The sequence below is a fragment of the Vulpes lagopus genome, chromosome 8, assembly GCF_018345385.1.
Source record: "Vulpes lagopus strain Blue_001 chromosome 8, ASM1834538v1, whole genome shotgun sequence".
Lineage (NCBI taxonomy): Eukaryota > Metazoa > Chordata > Mammalia > Carnivora > Canidae > Vulpes > Vulpes lagopus.
Window position 1 is genome coordinate 68978470 of NC_054831.1, and position 23151 is coordinate 69001620.

Sequence of the window (23151 nt, forward strand, 5' to 3'; positions counted from 1 at the left end):
GTTTAAGAGCCTTCTTGATTTATGTTTCAAGATTTTTCTGATGCCTTTGACAAAGGTATTATTTATAAGTTTATACTAAGGCAAGTAACTAGTTATTGATTCTAAACTCAGTTGGAGGCAGCTACCTATGATACTACTAACTGGACCTCAGAGTTCCCAGTGACCTAAGATAGCAAGGCAGCGGGTACCTAGAAGATAATTGGTCCAAGTCAAATTTCTTGAGCCTAGTAGACATTCAGCAAATATTTACTTAGAGATTTTTATGTCCTTGCTTTTTCTCAGACATCATCTCTTTTAGGCCTCAGTCAGTATGTAGTCGTCATTATTTTCTGATTGTGTGTGAGCCTTCTCTTTACCCCTTCTTCTGTGATCTGAGTTTTTATTTCTAGTGCCTGCTACATGAGCCCTAGCTCTTCACATCTAAATTCTTTTGTCATTTTTTGATATTTGGTCTACCTATGCTATCTATTGATAGCAAGTGGTTATTAAATAGCTATTTGGAGGTACTATGTAATTTTGTAATTTTTTTTTCTGGTGGTTTTCCTAAGGAGTCTCAAATACTATTATTTTTAAAACTTAACTTTTTCTCCTGATTTGGGACACGGTGCATACATCATTGTTTTTGTATATGTTTGGGTAAGAAGTGCAAGGGGATGGTACTTGCAAAATATAATAGCAGCTATGCATGTTTAACATAGCTCAAATTTTGACTGCCATTGGAGACTACAGTAAAACTCTGAATCTAAAACCATTTTGAACATTATTTATTTTTTTAGATGGGGAAAGGGAGAGAGGAGATGCAGAGAGAGATTAAGAGAGAATCTTTTTTTTTTTAAAGATTTTATTTATTTATTCATGAGACACAGAGAGAGAGAGAGGCAGAGACATAGGGAGAAGGAGAAGCAGGCTCCATGCAGGGAGCCTGATGCGGGACTCAATCCCGGCACTCTGGGATCATGCCCTGAGACGAAGGCAGATGCTCAACCACTGAGCCACCCAGGGGTCCCAGATTAAGAGAGAATCTTAAGCAGACTCCATGCCCAGTGCAGAGCTCAACATGGGCTCGATCCCACAACCCTGAGATCATGACCTGAGCTGAAATCAAGTCAGAGGCTTTACTGACTGAGCCACCCAGGTACCCTGAAAGTTATTTTATTTAGCAGCAAGAGAGAAGGGCAGTGAAGGGATGTTCTTAAAAATATTTCCCTTACTCTCTTCACATTCTGTCCTCGTCTCTTAAGATTTTTAGTTTTTTGTTTATGTAGTTTTTATATTTGGATACCAATTAATTGTTCATTTTAGTTAAAAACTTACCTAAACCTTAAGCAGGTGAATTTTGCAGTTTGTGAATTATATCTCAATAAAACTATTCTTAAAACACTTCCAAAACTTGCATAAAAGCATTTTTAGTGATAATGGGAAGCAGCTTTATGTTAATATCAGCAGGTGAGGAGCAAATGGAGGTTAATTTATAAACAGTTCCAAGTAATGCGGTTTTTTAAAAAATACACTTCCTTTTTCTATTTTTGGTTTGTTTTGCCTTAGGAAAACTTCCTATTTAACTCATAAGTGTGTATCTTAATGGAGTGAGGAGGGCAAATGTAAGAGATAATGACTGAAACATTCAAATCTTATTTTTAGCATTAGAATGCTATTCAGAGAGATGAACCAGAAGTATGCAAATAGCCCATTTCATGCCTAACTCCCTGACCTGGTTGCCCATTGTAAATCAAAGATCTAGCTAGGTAGATGAGGAAATGTATTACAAAATTCTGGATTTTGACTTCTCAGTAAAGTGACCAAGTTGATATTAGGGACTTCATTTTAATATATTCCACTTATCATTACAGAAAGCTGTATACCTGCACAAGTGGTGGCTGCCATTGATGTAAACACTGTCGCTAATGAAGTATACAAGTATAATTTTCCTCACACACAGTTACTGGCCAAGACAATTGAAGTGAGTAATGTTGCTTATTGTTTTCATAAGTATATGACAAGGAAAATGTGATTGAAAAATGCTATAAGATCCTGGTTTCTGGTGCCTTCATTGGAGGATAAGTCATATATAAATGCAAAAGTTTAGGAAAAGGGAATTAACATTTTATATTCTATGAGAAGAGGGCATGCTCTTTTTTGCCGTTACTTATTTTTAATTCTCAGTTTGAGAGTGAGAATGAGAGAGGTCAGTATTTTGGTCTTTGCGATGAAGGATTGAAATGTAAGAATATGTTTGACTTCTAAATGCATGGTTCTGTCCTGATATTAAACAACTTACTTTTATAGTACATATAGTATACCATATATATATAGCAGGAATAAAAACAAGAGAAGCAATCTCTGGCTAGTCCTTATTGAATGCTTCTTATTTTAGCAAGCCTGTCAAAATTAAAGGTTAAAAGTACATTGATGAACTTACCAGAAGTATTTAACACTGGTGTACATTGTTATCTCTAAAATAATATGAAATTGTATTTTTCTCCCATTTTCTTGTGAAAAATTTTTACAACAAATTTCTCATGAAGCTATAATTTATATACAATAAATTGCACTCATTTGTATGTGGTTTGAGTTTTGACTAGTATATACAAGTGTGTAACCGCCACGATCAAAACTTAGAACATCCATCCCCTGTAGTGTTCCTTCGTGTCCCAAACCCAGACAACAACTGATCTGCTTTCTGCCATTACAGATTAAATTTTCCATTTCTAATATATCACAAATAAAATCATGAGTGTAGTTTTTCTGGCTGTAACTTTCTCTCTTAGCATATGTTTTTTGAATTCACCCATGTTGTTGTGCATATCAGTAGTCTGTTCTTTGTTATTATTACTGAGTAATACTCTGTACAGTGGAATATTATGTACTACAATGTATATATCTGTTCACATGATGTTAGACATTTAGGTTATTTCCAGTTTTTGCCTATATAAAAAAAGTTACTGTGAACATTCATGTACAGGTTTTTGTGTGGACCTTTGTTTTCGTTTCTTGTAGTTGAATACCTAGAATTGGAATTACTGGGTCATATAGTAGGTTTCTTTAATTTTATGAGAAAATGCTGTTTTCCATAGTATTTGTACCATTTCACACTCCCATAATCAATGTTTAAGTGTTTCAGTTTTTTCACATCCTTACCGGTGCTTGATATTATCAATTTTTAAAGTTTTATCCATTCTAGTGAGCATATAGTGCTATTGTGATTCTTTTATGCCTGATGATTCTAATTTGCATTACCCTGATGGCTAATGTTGAGCATCTGGTGCTTATTGGCTATTTCGGTGTCTTCTTCTGTGATGAAATTTCTTGCCCAATTCTTATTTGGTGTGCTTATAATATCAATTCATTGTAAGAGTTAAGTTTTCTGGATTCAAGCTGTTTGTCAAAAATGTGTATAACAAAGATTTTCTCCAGTTCTGTAATTTGTCTTTTCCTTAACTATGATCATCAAAATTCAGAAGTTATTTATCTTTCTTTGTTTTTTGATCATGTTTCTGTGTGTTTTAAAAAAACCTTGTTTACCCCATTTTCCCCTCTTCTAGAAGTGTTAGTTTTGGCTTTTCCATTTAGGTTTATGACCCATTTAAAGTAATCTTATGTGTGTAGTTTGAAGGAGCAGTCATTTCTTTTATTTCTAGGTGCATATAACATTGTCCTGGAATTATTTTCCTTCTTTTTTTCTTCTTTTACGATTTTCAGAAATCCTTTCCTCAATTTCCTTGACACCTTTAAAATAAAAAAGGTCATAAATGTATGTATATTTCTGGACTCTCTCTCTTCAGTAGTATCTATATGTTTTCTTTACACCAGTAGCACACTCTTTTGATTATTGTAGCTTTATAATAAGTATTGAATTCAGATAGTACAAGGTCTCAAATTATTGTTTTTCTTTTCAACATTATTTTGGCTACATTATTATTTACATTTCTCTGTAAATTTCAGAATCACCCTGTCAATTTTTACAAAGAAAGATATGTAGGTTGGAATTGCACTGATTGGTTTTGAAAAAATTGATATCTTAATTGAATCTGCTAGTCCATGAGCATGGTATCTCTCTTCCTTTATTTAGATACTCTTTAATTTATATCCGCAATATTTTGTAATATTTGTTTACAAGTCTTGCACGTATTAATTTATCCCTAAATATTTGTGGGTTTTGATGCTATTGTAAGTGGTATTTTTAAAAATATAAAAATTTTTCATTGCTAGCATATAGGAATATGCTTATTTTTGTTTATTGACCTTAACCTTCTATCTGTAACTTTGTTATATTGACTTACTCTGTTAGCTTTGATTTTTTCAGGATTTTTTTCTACATATACAGCATATTGTCAGAGAATAAAGAGTTTACTTTTCTGTTCCAATCAGTGCAACTTTTTTCTCTTGTCTTATTACATTGTCTAGACCTGTACAGTGTTGATTAAGTAAGATTACATAGGATATTCTTGCCTTCTTCTAGAGCCTAAGGGCTGAACATTCATTCAGTCATTTACATTTGGGATGGTGTTAGTTACATCTTTTTTATAGATGTATTTTATCAAATTGAGGACATTTTCTTTCTTTACATTTTCTGATAATTTTTGTAATGAATGAGTTTTGAATGTTGTCAAATGCTATATCTTTTTCACATCTTTTGACATCATTATATCATTCCCCCATTTTATTCTTTTATTGTGGTGACTATTTCAATTTCTGGTTTTGAATGCATTCCTAGGATAGATTTTTTTTTTTAAGATTTTATTTATTTATTCATGAGAGACACAGAGAGAGAGGCAGAGAAGTAGGCAGAGGCAGAAGCAGGCTCCATGCGGGGAGCCTGATGTGGGACTTGATCCCAGGACTCCAGGATCACGACCGGGGTCGAAGGCAGGTGCTAAACCGCTGAGCCACCCAGGGATCCCTGCTAGGATAGATTTATGATCTATTATCTTTTTTAGTAATGCTAGTTTCGATTTGCTAATATTTTGTTAAGTATTTTTACATTTAGCTTCATAGATGATTTCTTATTTCTCCTTGGTGTTTTAGTTTGGTTTCAGTAATAGGGTTATATTAGCCTTATATTTTTTGGAAGAGTTTGAAAAATAAGTAGTAGTTCCTCTATAAATGTTTGATAGAATTTAGTTAATGAAGCCATCTGGGCCTGGAGTTTTCTTTATGAGAAGGTTTTAAACTATGAATTTAATTTATTTAATTGCTATAAGACTAGTAAGGCTTTCTATATATTTTTTATTTAGTTTTAGAAATTTGGGATCTCAAAAGAAATTATGCATTTTATCTAATTCGTCAAATGTATTAGTTTGATGTTTTTCATACTTCCTTATACGTTTTTTCTATATGTGAACTCTATAGTGATGTACCACATGTCACTTCTGATGTTAGTGATTTGTAAAATGCTAGTGAAGCTGGAAGTTTGCCGGTTCTATTGGTCTTTTCAAGTAAACAGCTTTGGATGCAGCTGATTTTATCTATTGTTCATTTGTTTACTATTTCACTAATTTCTGATCATCTTTATTATTTCTACTTACTTTGTATTTATGTTTTTTTAAATACTTCTTACAGTGGAACTTTAGATGACTGACTTGAAATTTTTTTCCTTTTTTCATATAAACATTGAATGCTGTAAATTTTCCTAAGTTTTGGCTACATTCCACAAATTTCCATATGTTGTGTGTTGATTTTCATACAGTTAAAAAAAATTTTTCCAATTTTCCTTCTGATTTCCCATGTGTTATTTATAAGTATGGGTTTAAATTTCCAAATATTCATAATATTTTCCAGATATCTGTTACTGATTTCTCATTTCTGTTTTATTTTGGTCATACTTTGTATGATTTCAGTTATTTTAAATTGTTGAGACTTGTGTTATGGCCCAGGATTCAATTTTTCTAGTGAATGTTCTATATGCTATTGAAAAGAACATATTCTTTTTTGTGGAGTGGAATGCTCTGTAAATGTCAGTTAGGTCAAGTTGGTTGATAGTGTTGTTAAATTTTTCTGTATCTTTGCTGATTTTTTTCTATCAGTTGCTGAGGGAAGGGGGTTGTAATTTCCAACTACAGTTGTGAATATGTCTCTTTCTTCCTTCAGTATTACCAGTTTTTGCTTCATTTTTTCCTGAAGCTCTGTTATTAAGTGTATATACACTGTATGGTTTTTTTTAATTGAATGATCTCTTTATCTTATGAAATTTCCTTTTTTCCCCAGATTTTATTTAAATTCTAGTTAACATACAGTGCAATATTGGTTTCAGGAGTAGAATTCAGTGGTTCATCATAATACCCAGTACTCATTATAACAAGTGTCTTCCTTAATACCCATCACCCATCTAGCCTATTTCCCACCCACCAGCCTCCATCAACCCTCCGTTTATTCTCTATCATTAAGTCTTATGGGTTTTTCCTTTCTCTCTCTTTTACCCACTCCCATATGTTCATCTGTTTTGTTTCTTAAATTCCACACGAGTGAAATCATATGGTATTTGTCTTTCTCTGACTGACTTATTTCGCTTAGTGTAATACACTCTAGCTCCATCCACATCATTGCAAATGACATGAGTAATATTCCATATATATATATATATACATATATATATATGTATATATATACATATATATATATATGCACAATATCTTCTTTATCCATTCCTCAGTTGATGGGCATTTGGGCTCTTTCCATAGTTTGGCTATTATTGATAATGACTCCAGGAAATATTTCTTGTTCTGAAGTCTGCTTTTCCTGATATTAATATAACTAGTCTGCTTTCTTATGATTAATGTTTACATGTTTATGTTTTTCCGTCCTTTAAATTTTATCCTATTTGTATTTTTGTATTTAAATTGGATTTACTGTAGACAGTGTATGGTTGGGTCTTTCTTTTTTATTCAGTCTGACAACATCTACCTTTTAATTGGAGTGTTTGTACCATTTACATTTAATCTTGTTATTAATATTTTTGTATTTAATTCTACTACCTTGTTATTTTCTATTTTTCCAATCTGTTTTTTTGTATGTTTATCCCTCTTTTTCTGCCTTTTGATATGTTAATATTTTATTATTCTCTACTAATAACTTTATTAGATATATCTTATTAATTATATCTGTTTTGTTTTCTTAGTGACTACTCTAGGGTTTACAATATGCATTTTTAACTTAGAGAAGCCCACTTAAGTGACATTATAGCACTTTGTATATTAATTACAATAATATACATCCATTTTACTTTCCTGTATATTTTGCTATATTTGTCATGCATATTACTGCTGCTTATGTTAAGACCCCAAATATGTTGTTAACTTTTTTTGGACTAAGTAGTCAAATATTTATTAAAGAGTTTTGAAAAGGATCTGTTATTTACATATCATCTGTTTTTTCGGTTTTGGTTTTGTTTTGTTTTACGATTTTATTTATTTATTCATGAGAGAGAGAGAGAGAGAGAGAGAAAGAGAGGCAGAGACAGGCAGAGGGAAAAGCAGGCTCCATGCAGGAAGCCCGATGTGGAACTTGATCCCGGGACTTCAGGATCATGCCCTGGGCCTAAGGCAAGAGCTAAACCGCTGAGCCACCCAGGGATCCCCTACATATCATCTGTTTTTAACATTTCATTTCTTTTTTAATCAAAGTTTGCGTGTGATATAATTTTTTCTTCCTGAAAAACCTCTGTTAGCATTTCCTGTCATGTGCATGCAGCAAGTGACAAATTTTGTCAGTTCTTTTTGAGTGAAAAAGTAGTTTATTTTGTCTTTATTGTGAAGTATAATTTTCACTGATTCCTTGGTTGTACTTGTTTTTGAAAGGTTTTCATAAGTTCATATTTTCTATTAATCAAAACTTTTTCGGGATCCCTGGGTGGCGCAGCGGTTTGGCGCCTGCCTTTGGCCCGGGGCGCGATCCTGAAGGCTCGGGATCGAATCCCACGTCAGGCTCCCGGTGCATAGAGCCTGCTTCTCCCTCTGCCTGTGTCTCTGCCCCTCTCTCTCTCTCACTGTGTGCCTATCATAAATAAATAAAATAAAAAAAATAAAATAAAATAAAAAATTTAAAAAAATTAAAAATCAAAACTTTTTCTTGGCACTTTGTTACCTAGTTTGCTAAATTTCTGCTATCTGATTCCTCTTCATATATTTTATCTTTCTATGGCTACAATTAAGATTTTGTGTTTATCACTTGTTTTCAGGAATTTTATTTTGATGTGTTTTTGTATGTTTTTCTTTTTTTATTCTGCATGGGCCTTGTGCTTTTCTTGTGTATAGTTCTCATCAAATTTGGGAAGGTTTTGGCCATTATTCAAATATTTTCTCTATTTCCTGTTTTCACTTTACCTCAAATTATATATGTATTAGATCCCTTCATGTTGCTCTGCAGGTCACTGAGGGGATTCATTTTTACTCTTGTTTTCTTTGTGTGTTTCTTTTTGGATGCATGCTATATTGTTATATCTTCATGTTTTTGTTTTTCAGTGTGTAACTTTTTGTTTTAGATTTTTTTCACTTTGAGAAATTTCAATTAATTCTTTTCTATGTCTTTAATTTGTCTCTTCATGTTTTTGTTTTCCTAAAGGAAAATATTATTGATTAATTAATTAACAGTCATTAATAATTAATTAATTAATAGTCATTAATAATGACTATTTAAAAATCTTTGCTAATTCTATCAAATCGCTGAGTCTGTTTCTGTTGATGGATTTCACCACTACCACCACCTCCTTGTCCCCATCCCCTTCCCAGTTAATGGGGTAATGAGTCACATTATCTTTTTAGCATTTTTGTAATTTTTTATTAGGATCTTGGTTGGCATTGTGAGTTTTACATTTTTGAGTGCTGGAGTTTGTTGTAACTCTTTAAGGAACATTGGATTTTGTTCTCAGAGGCAGTTAATTGCAAATCAGCTTGATTCTCTCAGGTATATTTTTAAGCATTTTTAAAAGTGTGTCTTAAGTAGTCTTTACCATAAAGATAGTCTCATCCCATTATTAAGATACGGACTTTCTTAGGTCTCTGTTAAATACCCTATGGACACATTAAAAATGCTTAACATCACTAATCCTCAGGGAAATGCAAATGAAAACCAAAATGAAATATCAGCTCACAGCTGTTAGAATGGCTAGTGTCAAAAAGACAAATAATAAATGTTGGTGAGAATGTGGAGAAAAATGAGCCCTCATTGAATCACAGTGTTGTACACCTGAAATGAATGGAGTTGTACACCAGCTTCACTTCAGTAATTATAATTATAAAATACCCCATATACTCGACTTGGGTTTCCTACTCTGGGTGACCTAGTGCTTTGGACTACTGTTCTCCAGTGATTGTTCTTTCCCAGCAGTTGTTCTTTGCTCTCACCTAATGTATGCCCACTCAAAGGGAATGCTATGCAGATTCTGCATCTCTTTCTCTGTGTAACTTCCTTTTTCCTGGTACTTTCTGTCCTAGTTTAGTGCTGATTATATTTCGGTACCAATTTTAATCGATGATAATAAATCATACTCTTTACATATGATGTAAGAAGGCTTGGAGGAGGGAAGAATGGAGGTAGGCACCTCCAGCTTACTTGAAAGGTCTATAAGTCTGTCTGTAAGAAAAAAGGCTGCCTGCCTTTGGCTTTCAGTTTCTCCTTTGGTATTCCTGTTAGCCTGATGTGGAAAGAGTGTTATCACGTCTAGGTCAAGTACACAGGAGCTATGCTGAGGATCATGTTTTAAAAGGGGATGGAAAATTTAGGCATAATGAGAGGTTCTAGGGATTTTAAGTTTTATAAAACAACATATATTGATTGTTTGAACATTTGCTACATGCAAGGTATCGAGCCCTTGGGGAGAACACAGATATGATGAAAATAATTGTCTTTGCCTTCAAGAATTTACCAATTAGTGCACAAATTGGACTTGTTAACAGTTTTCTTTGGGATTTCTGATCGAATGCAGCATAAAAAAAAATACCAAAACTCTATCACTGTCTCTAATAGAAGTAAGAAAAGAAGGGAAAAGGGGATGGAAAACCATCATTAATGAAAATAGGATTTAGACATAAGTCAAAATGAAAATGAAAACTATAAGTAGTGTCCAGTCTGGGACAGGACTGAATGAGGATGGTAAAATCATAGGCTGGCCTCTACATATCTTGTGCAGAATCAAGAAAGAAAGAATGGCAAGGGAGAAGACCAAATGGACTCGGCAGTTGTTTGTTCTAAGTCAGGAAAAGAGAGATTTGAAAGGTCCACATCACTGAGCTAAAAGTGCCATTGCAACCTTGGCAACTTCCTGCTTGTCCTGAGTGCAAGATCATGGATAGGGACAGAGCTGTGCTCTTAGGTTAAAGGCTAGTACAGGTCCTTCCCAGAAACAGTGTGGTGACAAAGTGCCTATTTCACCTCATCTTCCAGCAGACTCCATTATTCTAGTGGCCTCCATTAAAAAATGAATAATAATTAGAAAGGAATCAGTTTGAGGCTATACTAATATAGTAATTTTTAAATAAGGTAAAAATGTAAACAGAAAGCAGAATATACAACAGAAAATTATGTTAAGAATTTATGTATGTAAGTTTCAAACATACATGCCTCCATGAGCTTCAGGCATTAAATAAAACATCTTCAAAACAAGAACTCAAATAAATGTATACAACAGCTCAAAAAGCAGTAAGACAGTAATTGGACTGGAAAAGTAACAGTGGTCAGGGAAAAAAGAAAGAGGAGAAAAATAAAACCACTATAGAAATGAAAATCATGTCAGAGTAGCAAAAAGTAAAATGGGCAGTGCTGCAAACAGAATTGTGAAGGATTTAACTTGAGAAAAATAAATTAAAATGGAAAAGAAATACAGATCAAATGTTGTAGAATAAATGATAATTACTGAAGACAAAAATGATACAATAAAAATAATTAGTACCTCTGGAGAAGACAATAAAAGAAAAGGAACAAGAGTATTAACAGAAATAGAGGGGGGAAATTCCTAAAATAAAACCTATAACAATTCATGAACTGTAGTATTCAATGGGCCCTTATTGAAAAAATGACTCCTTCACTTAATCTAACAAAGCAAGAGATGAGTCCAAGTAAGAGAACCCTGGAATAAAGCTACCAACTTAGGAAAGAAATTATGATTAGGAAACTGGGTAAAAATATTGTGCACCTTTGCAGTGTAGAAATAATAATGTGATTGAAGTAAGAGAAGAAAGTGAGACTTAAAAAGCATGTCTGTTTGAAACAGAAACGAAGCTATGGATATTTATTTTAGGAGACTGTTTAACGTGTTAGGAGCTTAGCTGAGCTGGGAAAGACAGCTGAGCTCTCAGGGGTCAGAGTAGCTTCTTAAAACAGCAAGACAAAAATGAAAGAGTGAACCTTTATCACTTACTGTGGTGATACAAGCAAGTCTGTAAAATAAAACACCAGTGCCCCCCTCTTCATTTCCCCATGCGACAACACACTGGGGGAGAGCAGATGTGGGGGTCAGCGTAATGTCGAAGGAGTGCTGGCCTTGGGTGGATCCTTGGGAGAATCATAAGGGAGGAAGGCAAGGAATGTTAAGTGCCGAGTACCAGCCAGAGTGGGAAGTGTCTTCCAAATTTCCACCACCTTCTCCCTTAAGGAAGCCTTGGCAGAGCTGCATGCAGAGGATCTCTGCCCAAGGCCTCAGATAAAGAGAACCAGACATGCAAACATACGAAGAGTGTGCTGGCCAGGGCACCTGAATCCTTGACTGCAGCAGCCCACAGAGACTTGACGTGCTGTTCATATTCCAATTCTGGAGTGGGAAAGACTGTTTCTCCTCAAGGCCTGTGGGGTAAAGCCTTTGTTACTGTCCACAGGCAGGCCTGAACATTCAGAGAGGGTTATAACCAGGAGGAGGACTCCTCAGTTATAAAAATAACTAGTAAAATAAAACTAAAGTCTGTAATTCATCTAGGTAGGAAATGAGGAATTACTTGCCGCTACTATATAAACTTCACATAAGCAGAAACATTGTTGTCACAGGCTTAGCGCAATGCCTGGCATATAATACATACTCTGAAATATTGGTAGGTCACTTTCTGAGCATTGTTGAATGAACAACATATTGTAGCTAAAAAAATGATCAAATACCAGGCAAACGGTAACAAAGGGTGACAGTTTCAGAATAGACTAGACGTTAGAATGAATTTCAAGGCAAGAGCATTTAAGAGTCCTAGAAAATTACTTTTATAATGATGATTAATATAGTTCTCAAGAAAGATCTGATTGTTGTATTTATGCACAAGATAACGCCAGAGTTCATAGAGCAGGAGATGATAGGAAATATCCACTCAGTATTTATTGGATACCCACTATATACCACAAAACAGGAAAATCATTATCTTATGAATATAAACTCAAAAATTCTAAGTAAAATATGACCAAATGATCAGAAGCACATTAAAAGAATAATGTAGTATAACTAAAATAGATTTTGTTTTGGGTGTATGATAGTAGCTTAGTACTTACGAATTCTATTACTGTTATTCAACATGTTAATAATTGGAAAGAACAAAACTATATATTGGAAAATATTTGACAAAATGCAGGGTTTTCCAACTGGTTTTAATCTCTCTTAATAAAATTAGGACAAATACATATTACTACAGACGTGTATGTCATTTACTGTCTTTGTATGTATGTTTCTATTTCTGTTTAAACACAGACACACACATGTATCACCACATCTAGTAGCATGCTACATGATAAAACTTTAAAAGCATCCTCACTAAAGTAATGAATAAAACAAAGATGTCTACCTTTCGCACTGTTATTTAGTATTGTTATGGATTGTTCGGTAGCATACTCATGCAAGAGAAATAGCATGTAAATATTAAGGAAGATTCTAAAGAATAATTGTATAAGCCTGGAAAACAAAAACATACCTTTCTAAAAATAGTATGAGGAACAATTAGTGCATATAAGAAGGAGGCTGTTTATAAAAATATGATAACCAGTACCTTAATATATATACAAACAAAGACATGTTAGAAAATAAAATAGAAGAAAGTTCCTATTTATAGTAGCAACAAGAAACTTACAAACACTAAGAAATAAGTAACAAGAAATATGCATGACCCATGTGGGAATAAAAGGTATTTGAAGAATTGGAAGTATGACTGAATATTATACAAATTGCAGTTCTCTTTAGATTAGCTACAGTTTACTAGGGTAGTCAGGAATTGTTTTGTAACCTACCAAGTTTTTCCTAAAGGTTACATGAAAATTAAGTATGAGAAGAGCCAGGAGCCTTTCTGCAAAAAGAATAAAGCTAGTAAGGGAACAAATAAAACTGCTCATCAAATGTAATAAACAAATAAAACTGCTATCACACTGTGTTGACCAAATGTTCGCTAAAAGCAAAGATGTTTTTATGACTTGTATGGCCAGGTTATAGAAAAAGAATAAATTTCCATTAGGTTTCAAATATCAAATTATTAGAGATAATTTGTGTACTCCATAACTACTTTCTTAAATTTCAACACATTTAGTGACTTCAAATGCCAGGTTAAATGAAGTTGTGAATGGTTTGGGCAACTATTTTAAAACTCACTATTTTGAAGAATCCTTTAAAATGTAATTTTTTTTCAATACCAAGCTGTATTAGAAGCAGTAACTTGGATTACTTCCTTCAGATTTTAGACATAGGATGCTCCTGATATAAAAGACTGTTGTTTTATTTTTACTTTAGTTTTTGAAGTTTAGCTTCAATCAATCCATATTTAGTTAGGAAGTCAGGAAGTTGCTTATCACAATAGCCCAGTGTTGACAGGTTCTTTAACTTGAGTAGGATGTGCTGCCTAATACTGCTCTGCTCTGTGTTTTCTGACAGACTGGGCAGTGCATGATCTTCACATTGTTTTCCTAGATTCCAGGGTTTCAGAGGTGCTGTAGGAACTTTTCAGTAAATAATTTTGCTTTTATTTTACATATATACCTTCAACTACTGAAAAGCCTGTGATTTAAAAATGATAGACACATACATTCAAACTTTTAATACAATAGAGACAACCAATGTCTTCCCCAGGTTAATTCACTCTTTACAGAACTCAGAATAAAGCTTGTCCTGCTTTATTCATGTCCTTGAACTTAAGAAACGTGTCATATAATTAGGAAAGTTGTGATTCTAGTCTTGTTGCTTGTTTCTGGTGAAGCATACACACTGAGAATTGGAAAACCCATGGCTTGTTTCTCTGTACAGCAGACCCCCCTTATCCACGTAGGAGTGCGTTCCAAGACCCCCAGTGGATACCTGAAATCTCAGATAGTCCTGAATTCTGTATATATACCATGTTTATTCCTGTATGTACATACCTATAATAAATGTAAATATAAATTAGGTACAGTAAGAGATTAACAACAATAACTAATTATAAATAGAACAATTACAACAGTATACTTTAGCAAAAGTTATGTGATTGCAGTCCCTTTCTCTCTCTCTCCATATATATTGTACTCACCCCTCTTGTGCTAGTATAGGATGACGAAATGCCTGCATGATGAGATGAAGTGAGGTGAATGATGTAGGCATTGTGACATTAGGGTTAGACTACTAGTGACCTGACCATAAGTCAGAAGGAGGATCATCTGTTTCTGGACCCAGGTTGACTGGGGAAACCACAGAGATGAGATGGACCACTGTACTGTATTTATCTTATCATCTATGAAATTGATGCACATTTTCAACTACTTAGCCCAATAGGGATTATATTCATTAATCTTAACTGTTACCTTTTGAAGTTTTTTGACTACACACAACTATAAAACAATATGATAATTATGGATATCTGAAAATGGGACTTTTTTCATTTTGTAATAATTTAACAGAGACATTACTTGGGTGGGGGGGGGCAGGCAGCGGATAGTGATTGGTCAGCATACAACATTTCCTAAATAGAAAATATTATTGATAGAAAGGTCTTACACATTCTCTTAGACCCTATGCTAAGAATTCTTTAATTATAAATGAAGTTCTCTATGTTTGACTCCAGAAAACAAACCGGTGTTAGACTTGAGGTGCCACAGAGGTGTGAAAGAGTTAGGATTCAGGAAATTAGCGTTCCAGCTCTGCTTTGGCTGGCTCAGAGTCTTGGGGAAAGCCACTTAGTTTTTCATAGCTTCAATTTACTTCTCCAACTTTCTTCATGAGATTGCTTTGGAAAGTTAGTTTAACTGAAGTTAATTTGAAAAATGTTAAGTGTTATATAAACTTTTAAGTATTATAAATAAAACTATTAAGGGTTATAATTTATGATATATTCAGTTATAATTAGCATTTTTCCTTCTTCACTATTCTATGCATCTTTTTATATTTTTTCCCCAAATGTTTATTCCTTAGGGCATTACACTAGAAGAGTTTAATAAATTGTCTTTCAATATGATTTTAATGAGCCCTCCCTGTCAACCATTCACCAGGTATGTATAATAAATATTTCTTTGTTGAGGAAGAGTACTTTCCAGGAATTCATTAAATCAAATTATACCATAGTTTCAAGCGTGGACACTTTGAAGACTATTAGCTGCATTTTTATAATTTTGACAATCTTCATAAATAATTCCTCTTATCTACTCATATTTATAATTCAGCATTGATCATAAAGGACATAGCAATTACTACCAAATGAGCAAAGCAGTTTCGTCAATAGAAGATATGCAGAGACTGTCTGGGACCTCTTTTATATTGACCTAAGATAGTTACAGTATTTATTTATGACCTAAATTACCTTAAATTAATTAAACTTATGAGTATTCAGGAATATCTTTTTAACTGTTTAATAAAGTAAATGTCATATTCAATTTTAAATTAATGTTAAATTTAAAAGCTAATTAAGAATGTGTTTATGAATTTTATGTTTCTCAGAATTTATATATATATTGAGTAATTCTGACTTTATAGCTGTATTGTAATTCATTTTTTTATTATACAGTATTTATTTGGCTGTGTATTTCAGGGAATTATATCTTAGATGAAATCTTGATTAATTCATCCTCATTTAGATATTTTTAGTTATCTTAAATAATAGTAACAAGCCTCTGTCTTACAATGGAGTATGCTATTTAATTTAACAAGCCTATGGGATAGGTGTTTATATTATCATCATTTTATAGGTGAGAATATGAGGCATAGAAAGATTAAGTAACTTTCTTTAAGGCCATACACTTAGAAAATGTTAGAGCCAGGATTTGTCAATTATTTTATAATTCCTATTTAAATACTTAAGATGATTTTAAATGGGATGTCACATGTAATAAATATTCTGATTTAAATGAATATTCTCATGCTTAATTAAACAACTCTATAGGAAATTAATTCCCCAAGGATTTATTGTGTCCTTGTAAGCCAGGCATTGCTTTTGATGCTGTAGTTCCCATCCTCAAGCAGCTTATAGTCTAAGGGGTCTAAGGGAAATGATTGACAAATAATTATCATATCATATGATACAAACTTTGTGATAAATGAATTCTAGAAGTGCTGTGAGAACACAGAGGGGAAAATGGCTTGCTGCATGGTAGGAGACAGGAATTCTCTGAGAGGCAATATCTGAACTGTGTCTGAAAGCAGATTGGGAATTTATCAGAAAAGGCAGAGGGCATTCCATGTAAAGATGCTTCCAAGCATATGCAAGCATATGGCCTGTTGAACTACAGTGAGTAGGAGGCACAGAACAGAATGCAGCCCTAACACTGCGCAGCCTCATATATTACTGCACAGGGCCTCCTGTGTCTTCCCTACTACCAGCAGCCCAACTCCAGCTGCTGATGGCAGCAGTAACTGATTCTGTAATACTGTCATAATTGCAACCCTGAGAGGAAAGGGACACAAGATTTTTGAGGTGTCTATTCAAGTCTACTCTAAGTCTCCATCTGAGCCTCAGATCCACAGATGATTCTGGCCCTGCTGGAAGGTATGAGGGAACTGACAAGTGATGTCAAGTCACTCATCTAAGGCAAAGAAGCTAGTAAATAACCAGGTCTTAAACCTTTATCCTCTGTTTCTACTACCCAAGCCCAATGCAAGTCTTCATTTCTGCTTGATTCTTGATCACATTGAAAATCAGGCATCCAGGTTAAGTCTCTACTATTTACATTGGACGAAATTGGCTTTGTCTTACCTAACTATGGTCCATGTAGATGGTGGTTAGTTATCAATTCCATGACTCTATCTTGCCACCCTACCAAGCAGCTCATTCATCTGACCTTTGTTGTCTCATCTGGGACAGAGCAAAAGGTGTAATCAGCCAGTTGTGTGTGTGTTTCCTAAACAAAGTGATTTTAAGAGGGTAATTGAGGTTATTCTCTATTGACTATTTGTTCTTCTCGGCTCTTTGCCTCATGTAAGTCATTTGGCGTATTGTTTTATAATAAATATATTTATTAGGCAAGGGTTTTTTTCTTTTTAATTAAGTGAATAAATGAATTTTGTTTTCTGTAGCAACAAAGATAATATTTTTGTGAAGACCAACTACTTTTAGTTCTCTCAGTTTTGATGTTTTAAAAGTGATTTGGTATCTTTCTATAAGTAAGATTCATGGTGAATTTTATTTGTACCTTCTTTATCCTTTAGAATTGGCTTACAAGGTGATGTGACTGATCCAAGGACAAATAGCCTCTTATATATTCTAAATATTCTCCCAAGGTAAAAACTTAGATTTTTGTACATATTTATCTTAAATTTAAACCTTTGGATTTGGAAGAATGTGATATTTGTCATTTTATAGAGATGAGCAGTTTATACATGCAGGCTTCAGATACTGTGCATGTCTTTTATCTTCTTCTGCCCTGATAGAATAACTGCAAATGTTTGCCAATTCCATGGTTGCCCCTACAGTGAGTGACAGGGAATTACAGTCTAATAGCTAAATTCTATTGCCTCTCTCAAAATTAATGCAAATGATGCTAATGTTAGTGAATGTTGCTGCCCAAGGCCTGCAAACTGTGCTAACCCTAGAAGCTGCCATTCTATGTAAATGGCAGCCCTGAACCCATGTTTTCTGATAAAGTTCAGTGGAAATGAACATTTCAAATGTTAATTTCACTAGCTATGCCATTTTTATGGGGAAAATGAATAAAATGTAAGTTGTCTCTATCCTCTATAAAATCCTTTTATAAAAAGGGAGGATTTAGAAAATTACTTAATCTCATAGTTCCCACAAGGATTTTCTTTACTTCTTACTTCTTAGCAATGACATGTTTAGAATTCCATTTGTTTTTGTTTTTGTTTTAGATTACAGAAACTACCAAAATATGTTCTTTTAGAAAATGTCAAAGGTTTTGAAGTATCTTCGACAAGGTAAAAATGTATCTACATTGTGTCCATTTTAAACTTGGTATATTGTAGAAACCGTTGTGCAATAAAGATCTTAAATCCATACAGTCTGACATTTTATATATATATTTTTATTCATTAATATTGATTTTGACTAAATAATCATACAAAGTTTCACAAACTTAGGTTCACCTGATTCTCCCATTTTGATATGTCTGAATTTTTGCAGAATGAGCATTCATTTTAAACAAAATGGTATTTCTCAATTTTAGTTGCTTATATTGTTGCCTGTTTCTTTAGAAGTAGGAATGTTCTCACTAAGAAATGTTTGTGTTGATAGGCATTTTCTGTCCTGCAGTTTGGAGAAGCGTTCCCTGGGTCAGATCCCTTTCAGATGGTAACCCCAGCCAGAAAATATCCCTGTCCTTGAACCTGCTGCTATCTTATTAGGGCTCCTCCATCTGACTTGCTACAGACAGAGTTCCATTTCAATAGCAACTTATCATCAGCAAACTAGTGATTCTAACTCTGGATAGAATATAGCTCCAGTTGGGATGAATTATCTGGCAGCTTTGTTTATAATAGAAATCATTTCTATATTTTTTTTGAGAAATGTAATTTCTCAAGTACTAGACTTAATAATTAAGACCTAGGATCATTCACTTCCTAAACAACTTTGGTGGAGATACAGTTTTCACATAAAATGAAGTTTTATGTATAATTTTTTATATAAGAACCCCATTTCCAACTATAGGGTTAACATTTTTTCTTTTTTCTTTTCAGAGACCTATTAATACAAACGTTAGAAAATTGCGGTTTTCAGTACCAAGAATTTCTATTATCTCCAACCTCTGTAGGTATCACAATGATCAACTTTCCCATAAATCTTCCTAAAGGGAATTTGACTCAATAAAAAGAATAAATCTGTTTTGAATAATATTATACTTAAATCTTGAAATTAGCTCAGGCATAGGTCTTTCTAAAGAATGTGGTACAGGCATATAGATTTATTTATATGTATTTTATGGAAAATATTATATAGCTTGTAGCTTATAGAGAATATAAATTTCTTTTCACACAGAAAATAAAGGATATATATATATATCCTTTATTTGTATATATCCTTTATATATATATAACAATGGATATATATATATATATATATAAATGGATATATATATATATATATATATATATATATAAAGGATATAAAGGATAGTGTGTTTTGAAAATCTGTGGTATTTGGCTTTCCAAATCTGGTGTGCTATAGTTTGGTAATGCTTCAAAATAATCCAAAATAGAAAACAAAATGAACATATGATAGTTTTCTGGTTAGATTTTTAGAACTATTAAAAATGCAAACACTGTGAAATCTTGCCATTTGCAATGACATGGATGGAACTAGAGGGTATAATGCTAAGCAAAATAGGTCAGAGAAAGATAAGTATCATATGATTTCACTCATATGTGGGATTTAAGAATCAAAACATATAAGAAAAGGGGAAAAAAAAGAGACAAACCAAGAAACAGACTCTTAACTATAGAGAACAAATGGATTGTTGGGGGCAAGGAGGGCTGTAGGGTAAGGGTCAGTGGGGAATGGGTTAAATAGGGGATGGGGATTAAGAAGTGCACTTGTGATGAGCACCAGATGTTGTATGGAAGTGCTGAATCTCTATATTGTACACCTGAAACTAATATAATACTGTATGTTAGCTGTACTGGAATTAAAATAAAATAAAATGCAAACTTTGCTTCTATTTCATGAATATGAAATTAAGCAGTTATGATAAGATATTTGATCTTTTATATTACAAGTATCACTATTTTTTCTTTTATTATTGTGTTTGTTAGCCTTTTTTATCCTTAGCCTATTATATAATTATTTGCCTTGAAATTAAAAGAAAACTTGTTTCGAAAATTAGATGTACGTGTGCTATGAAAATTGGCATTATGTCTGATCTCATTAAGTTTATTTCATATTTATTGCCTTCTAAGTTTTAAAATTTAGTGTGTCCTCCTTTTTTAATGAGATGAGGCAATAAATAGCCAAGAATAGCTATATTTGAATTTTATTTTTTATGGTTATTATTAATAATGAATGTGAGAATGTCTATATAATTTCTTATCTGGGAAATACAAAATGAAAATGACTCAAAGACTCATCAGATTCAATCTCTGTTCATTCGAATAAAGATACAAAGCACCAATTTAAAAGGTTAAGAATTTGCTACAAAAATTAGTCCTCTACATATTAATAACAGAATTTTTTCTAGCAGAAACTAAATGCAAACCTATATGAGTTTTTTTTGTCAGGTGTGACAGTTGATACAGATCTCTCTATCTAATTCCCTGTCATAACCAACTGTTTTCTCCAGTTTGGCATTCCAAATTCAAGGCTACGGTATTTCCTTATTGCAAAGCTTCAGTCAGAACCATTACCTTTTCAAGCCCCTGGTCAGGTATTGTTGTTATTGTTAATATTTTTATTATCATTATTATTATTAATCTATTATAAGTATATCTCAGTCTGTTAATTTATTTCAAGAACTACTTTGTGGAAGCTTATATATGTCTTACTGAATCTGTAATATAGACCACAACCTAGGTCTGTTTTCTAGGGCTTTTTCCTCTCCTGATGCTGTTTTTATTGTTTTAAACAAGACAAAAAATAAAAACTTTTCTTTCATTGTTAGAAAAAATATATGTTAAAAGTTAAAAAAAAAAAAACTATCGTCAATGCTGTCTCCTCTTTTTCCCCTATTACTTCCCTTTTGACCATTAACTGTGTCATTTTCCCTCCGATAGAAGCCATTGATTATTTATGTTAAAATTCAATTATACTATCTTAACAGTGGCTTAACAGTATTTTAACACATTGGTTGCATTTTCTTTGAAGTCAGTGCTATTTAGCCTTAGTTGATTAAAACATAGTGATTAGTACAAGCTAGAATAAAATGCTCAATTGCTATGGATAGGATCTCTAATAATGCAAGCAGCTGTGCATGTTTCCGTCAAAATTGCTGTGGAAAACAGAATTTCGATGGTTCAGTGTAGTTCTCCTTAACAATCACAGGTAAGGGCAGCCCTGGTGGCATGGCACAGCGGTTTAGCGCCTTCTGCAGCCCAGGGTGTGATCCTGGACACCCGGGATTGAGTCCCACGTTGGGCTCCCTGCATGGAGCCTGCTTCTCCCTCGGCCTGTGTCCCTCGGCCTCTCTCTCTCTCTCTCTCTCTCTCTCTCTCTCTCTCTCTCCATATCTCTCTCTCTCTGTGTCTCTCATGAATAAATAAATAAAATCTTAAAAAAAAAAGAAAAAGAAAAAAACAATCACAGGTAAGAACTTGAAAGTTATGTCCTCCTAACAGGGGATCAGTAGTGTCATTTGGGTCCCCTTCCATATCATACCAATACATCTCCCTTTCCATGGTCGTCAATTCCAAAAACAATATATAAACTATATTAACAAAGACATCAGCATTAAAAATCCCTGGAACTATTTTTCTTTTACAAACTAGGACATCCATTATTCATGGTTACATGTTTTGCAGGAACAGGGTTTTCCTATGGGACTCATGAGTACAAATAACCTTTTAGGGGAAAAAGCTTTCCCTTTTTTAATTACTAGTTTTCCTTTAGACCATGCATATGTTCCAGTTTTTCTTTTTTAATGAAGGGATATGGCAAACTTTGATCCAATACACATTTTCTGGAAATGTTAATGTTTCTTTCTTTCTTTTTTTTTTTTTGAATGCTGTGCCTTTTAATCCCACGATTTATTCATCCCATATCTACTGTGACTTTCTAAACCTCTTTTTCAAATATGATACTAAATTCAACATACTTCCTATTGCTTTGTTGAATGTTTTTATTTATAAATATGATAAGCAGTAATCCCATGAAATAAATCAGTTGTAGCCTGATGACACTATAGCTATATGATGAAAATTTATAATAACTTGTATAAATACAAGTAAATCACAATTTCTGTGTTTTTAATGACAACTCTCTAAAGGCTAAAGATATTTTTTATATAACATAAATTAAACGTTATTAATTTGTCTCTTATTTTTAGTAAAGCTTTTAACGGACTGTGTATTTTCCCTTAATGCCAGGTGCTGATGGAGTTCCCCAAAACTGAATCTGAAAATCCAGAAAAAAATACAATAGATGCAGAAAATAAAATTGAAAGAAAGAAAATTGAACCAAATATTTGCTTTGATAAGGGCAGACAGTGTTCTGGAAAAGAGACCATTCTTTTTAAGCTCGAAACTATACAAGAACTTGACCGGAAACATCACCAAGACAGTGATCTCTCTGTGCAAATGCTAAAAGATTTTCTTGAAGATGATGTTGACATGAATCAGTATTTTTTACCACCAAAGTCATTGCTGCGATACGCTCTTTTGCTAGACATTGTTAAGCCCACTTGCCGAAGGTCCACATGCTTTACCAAAGGGTAGGTTTAAAAAGACTCTTAAAATGGTATATTTAAGATAGCCAGGTTTTTATGGCTATTATTTCTTTTTGAACTTCTCAAAACAAGAAGCATTTTACAAAATGTTTCTGCTAGAATGATTTTTTTTCCCCCTTAATTGCTTGCTTTCGTGTTCCAATAGAATGCACGAGTGAAAATTCCTTCTGGCAGAACATTATGTGCACATCCCACAAAAGTGCTCATAAAACACAATGCCGTTTGTTTGGTGACCTTCATAAGAGCTTAATTACCCATGGTGGAAACATGGTTTGTGTAGATACTGAATTTGCTACTTTTTAGCACCTTTCTTTTTATGGCACTTCAGACCTCAAAAATTTATGTTCACTCTCATGATCAATATATAAGAAGAAATTAAGTTTTAATGTGAAGAAATAAAATTAAATCATCTGGTGCACGTTA

The 23151-nt window shown here is 33.3% G+C and overlaps 1 protein-coding gene across 3 annotated transcripts in view; it reads left to right on the plus strand.

Moving 5' to 3' along the window:
* The window catches only part of TRDMT1 (tRNA aspartic acid methyltransferase 1), a 56932-nt gene that overhangs the window by 24777 nt on the left and 9004 nt on the right, over positions 1-23151 (plus strand). For all 3 annotated transcript variants that reach the window (XM_041767355.1, XM_041767357.1, XM_041767356.1), the window contains exons 2-8: positions 1851-1960; positions 15326-15402; positions 17552-17623; positions 18212-18277; positions 19037-19106; positions 20632-20715; positions 22370-22713. In XM_041767355.1, coding sequence (XP_041623289.1) covers positions 1851-1960; positions 15326-15402; positions 17552-17623; positions 18212-18277; positions 19037-19106; positions 20632-20715; positions 22370-22713 — 823 coding nt within the window. The remainder of the gene's footprint in view (positions 1-1850; positions 1961-15325; positions 15403-17551; positions 17624-18211; positions 18278-19036; positions 19107-20631; positions 20716-22369; positions 22714-23151) is intronic.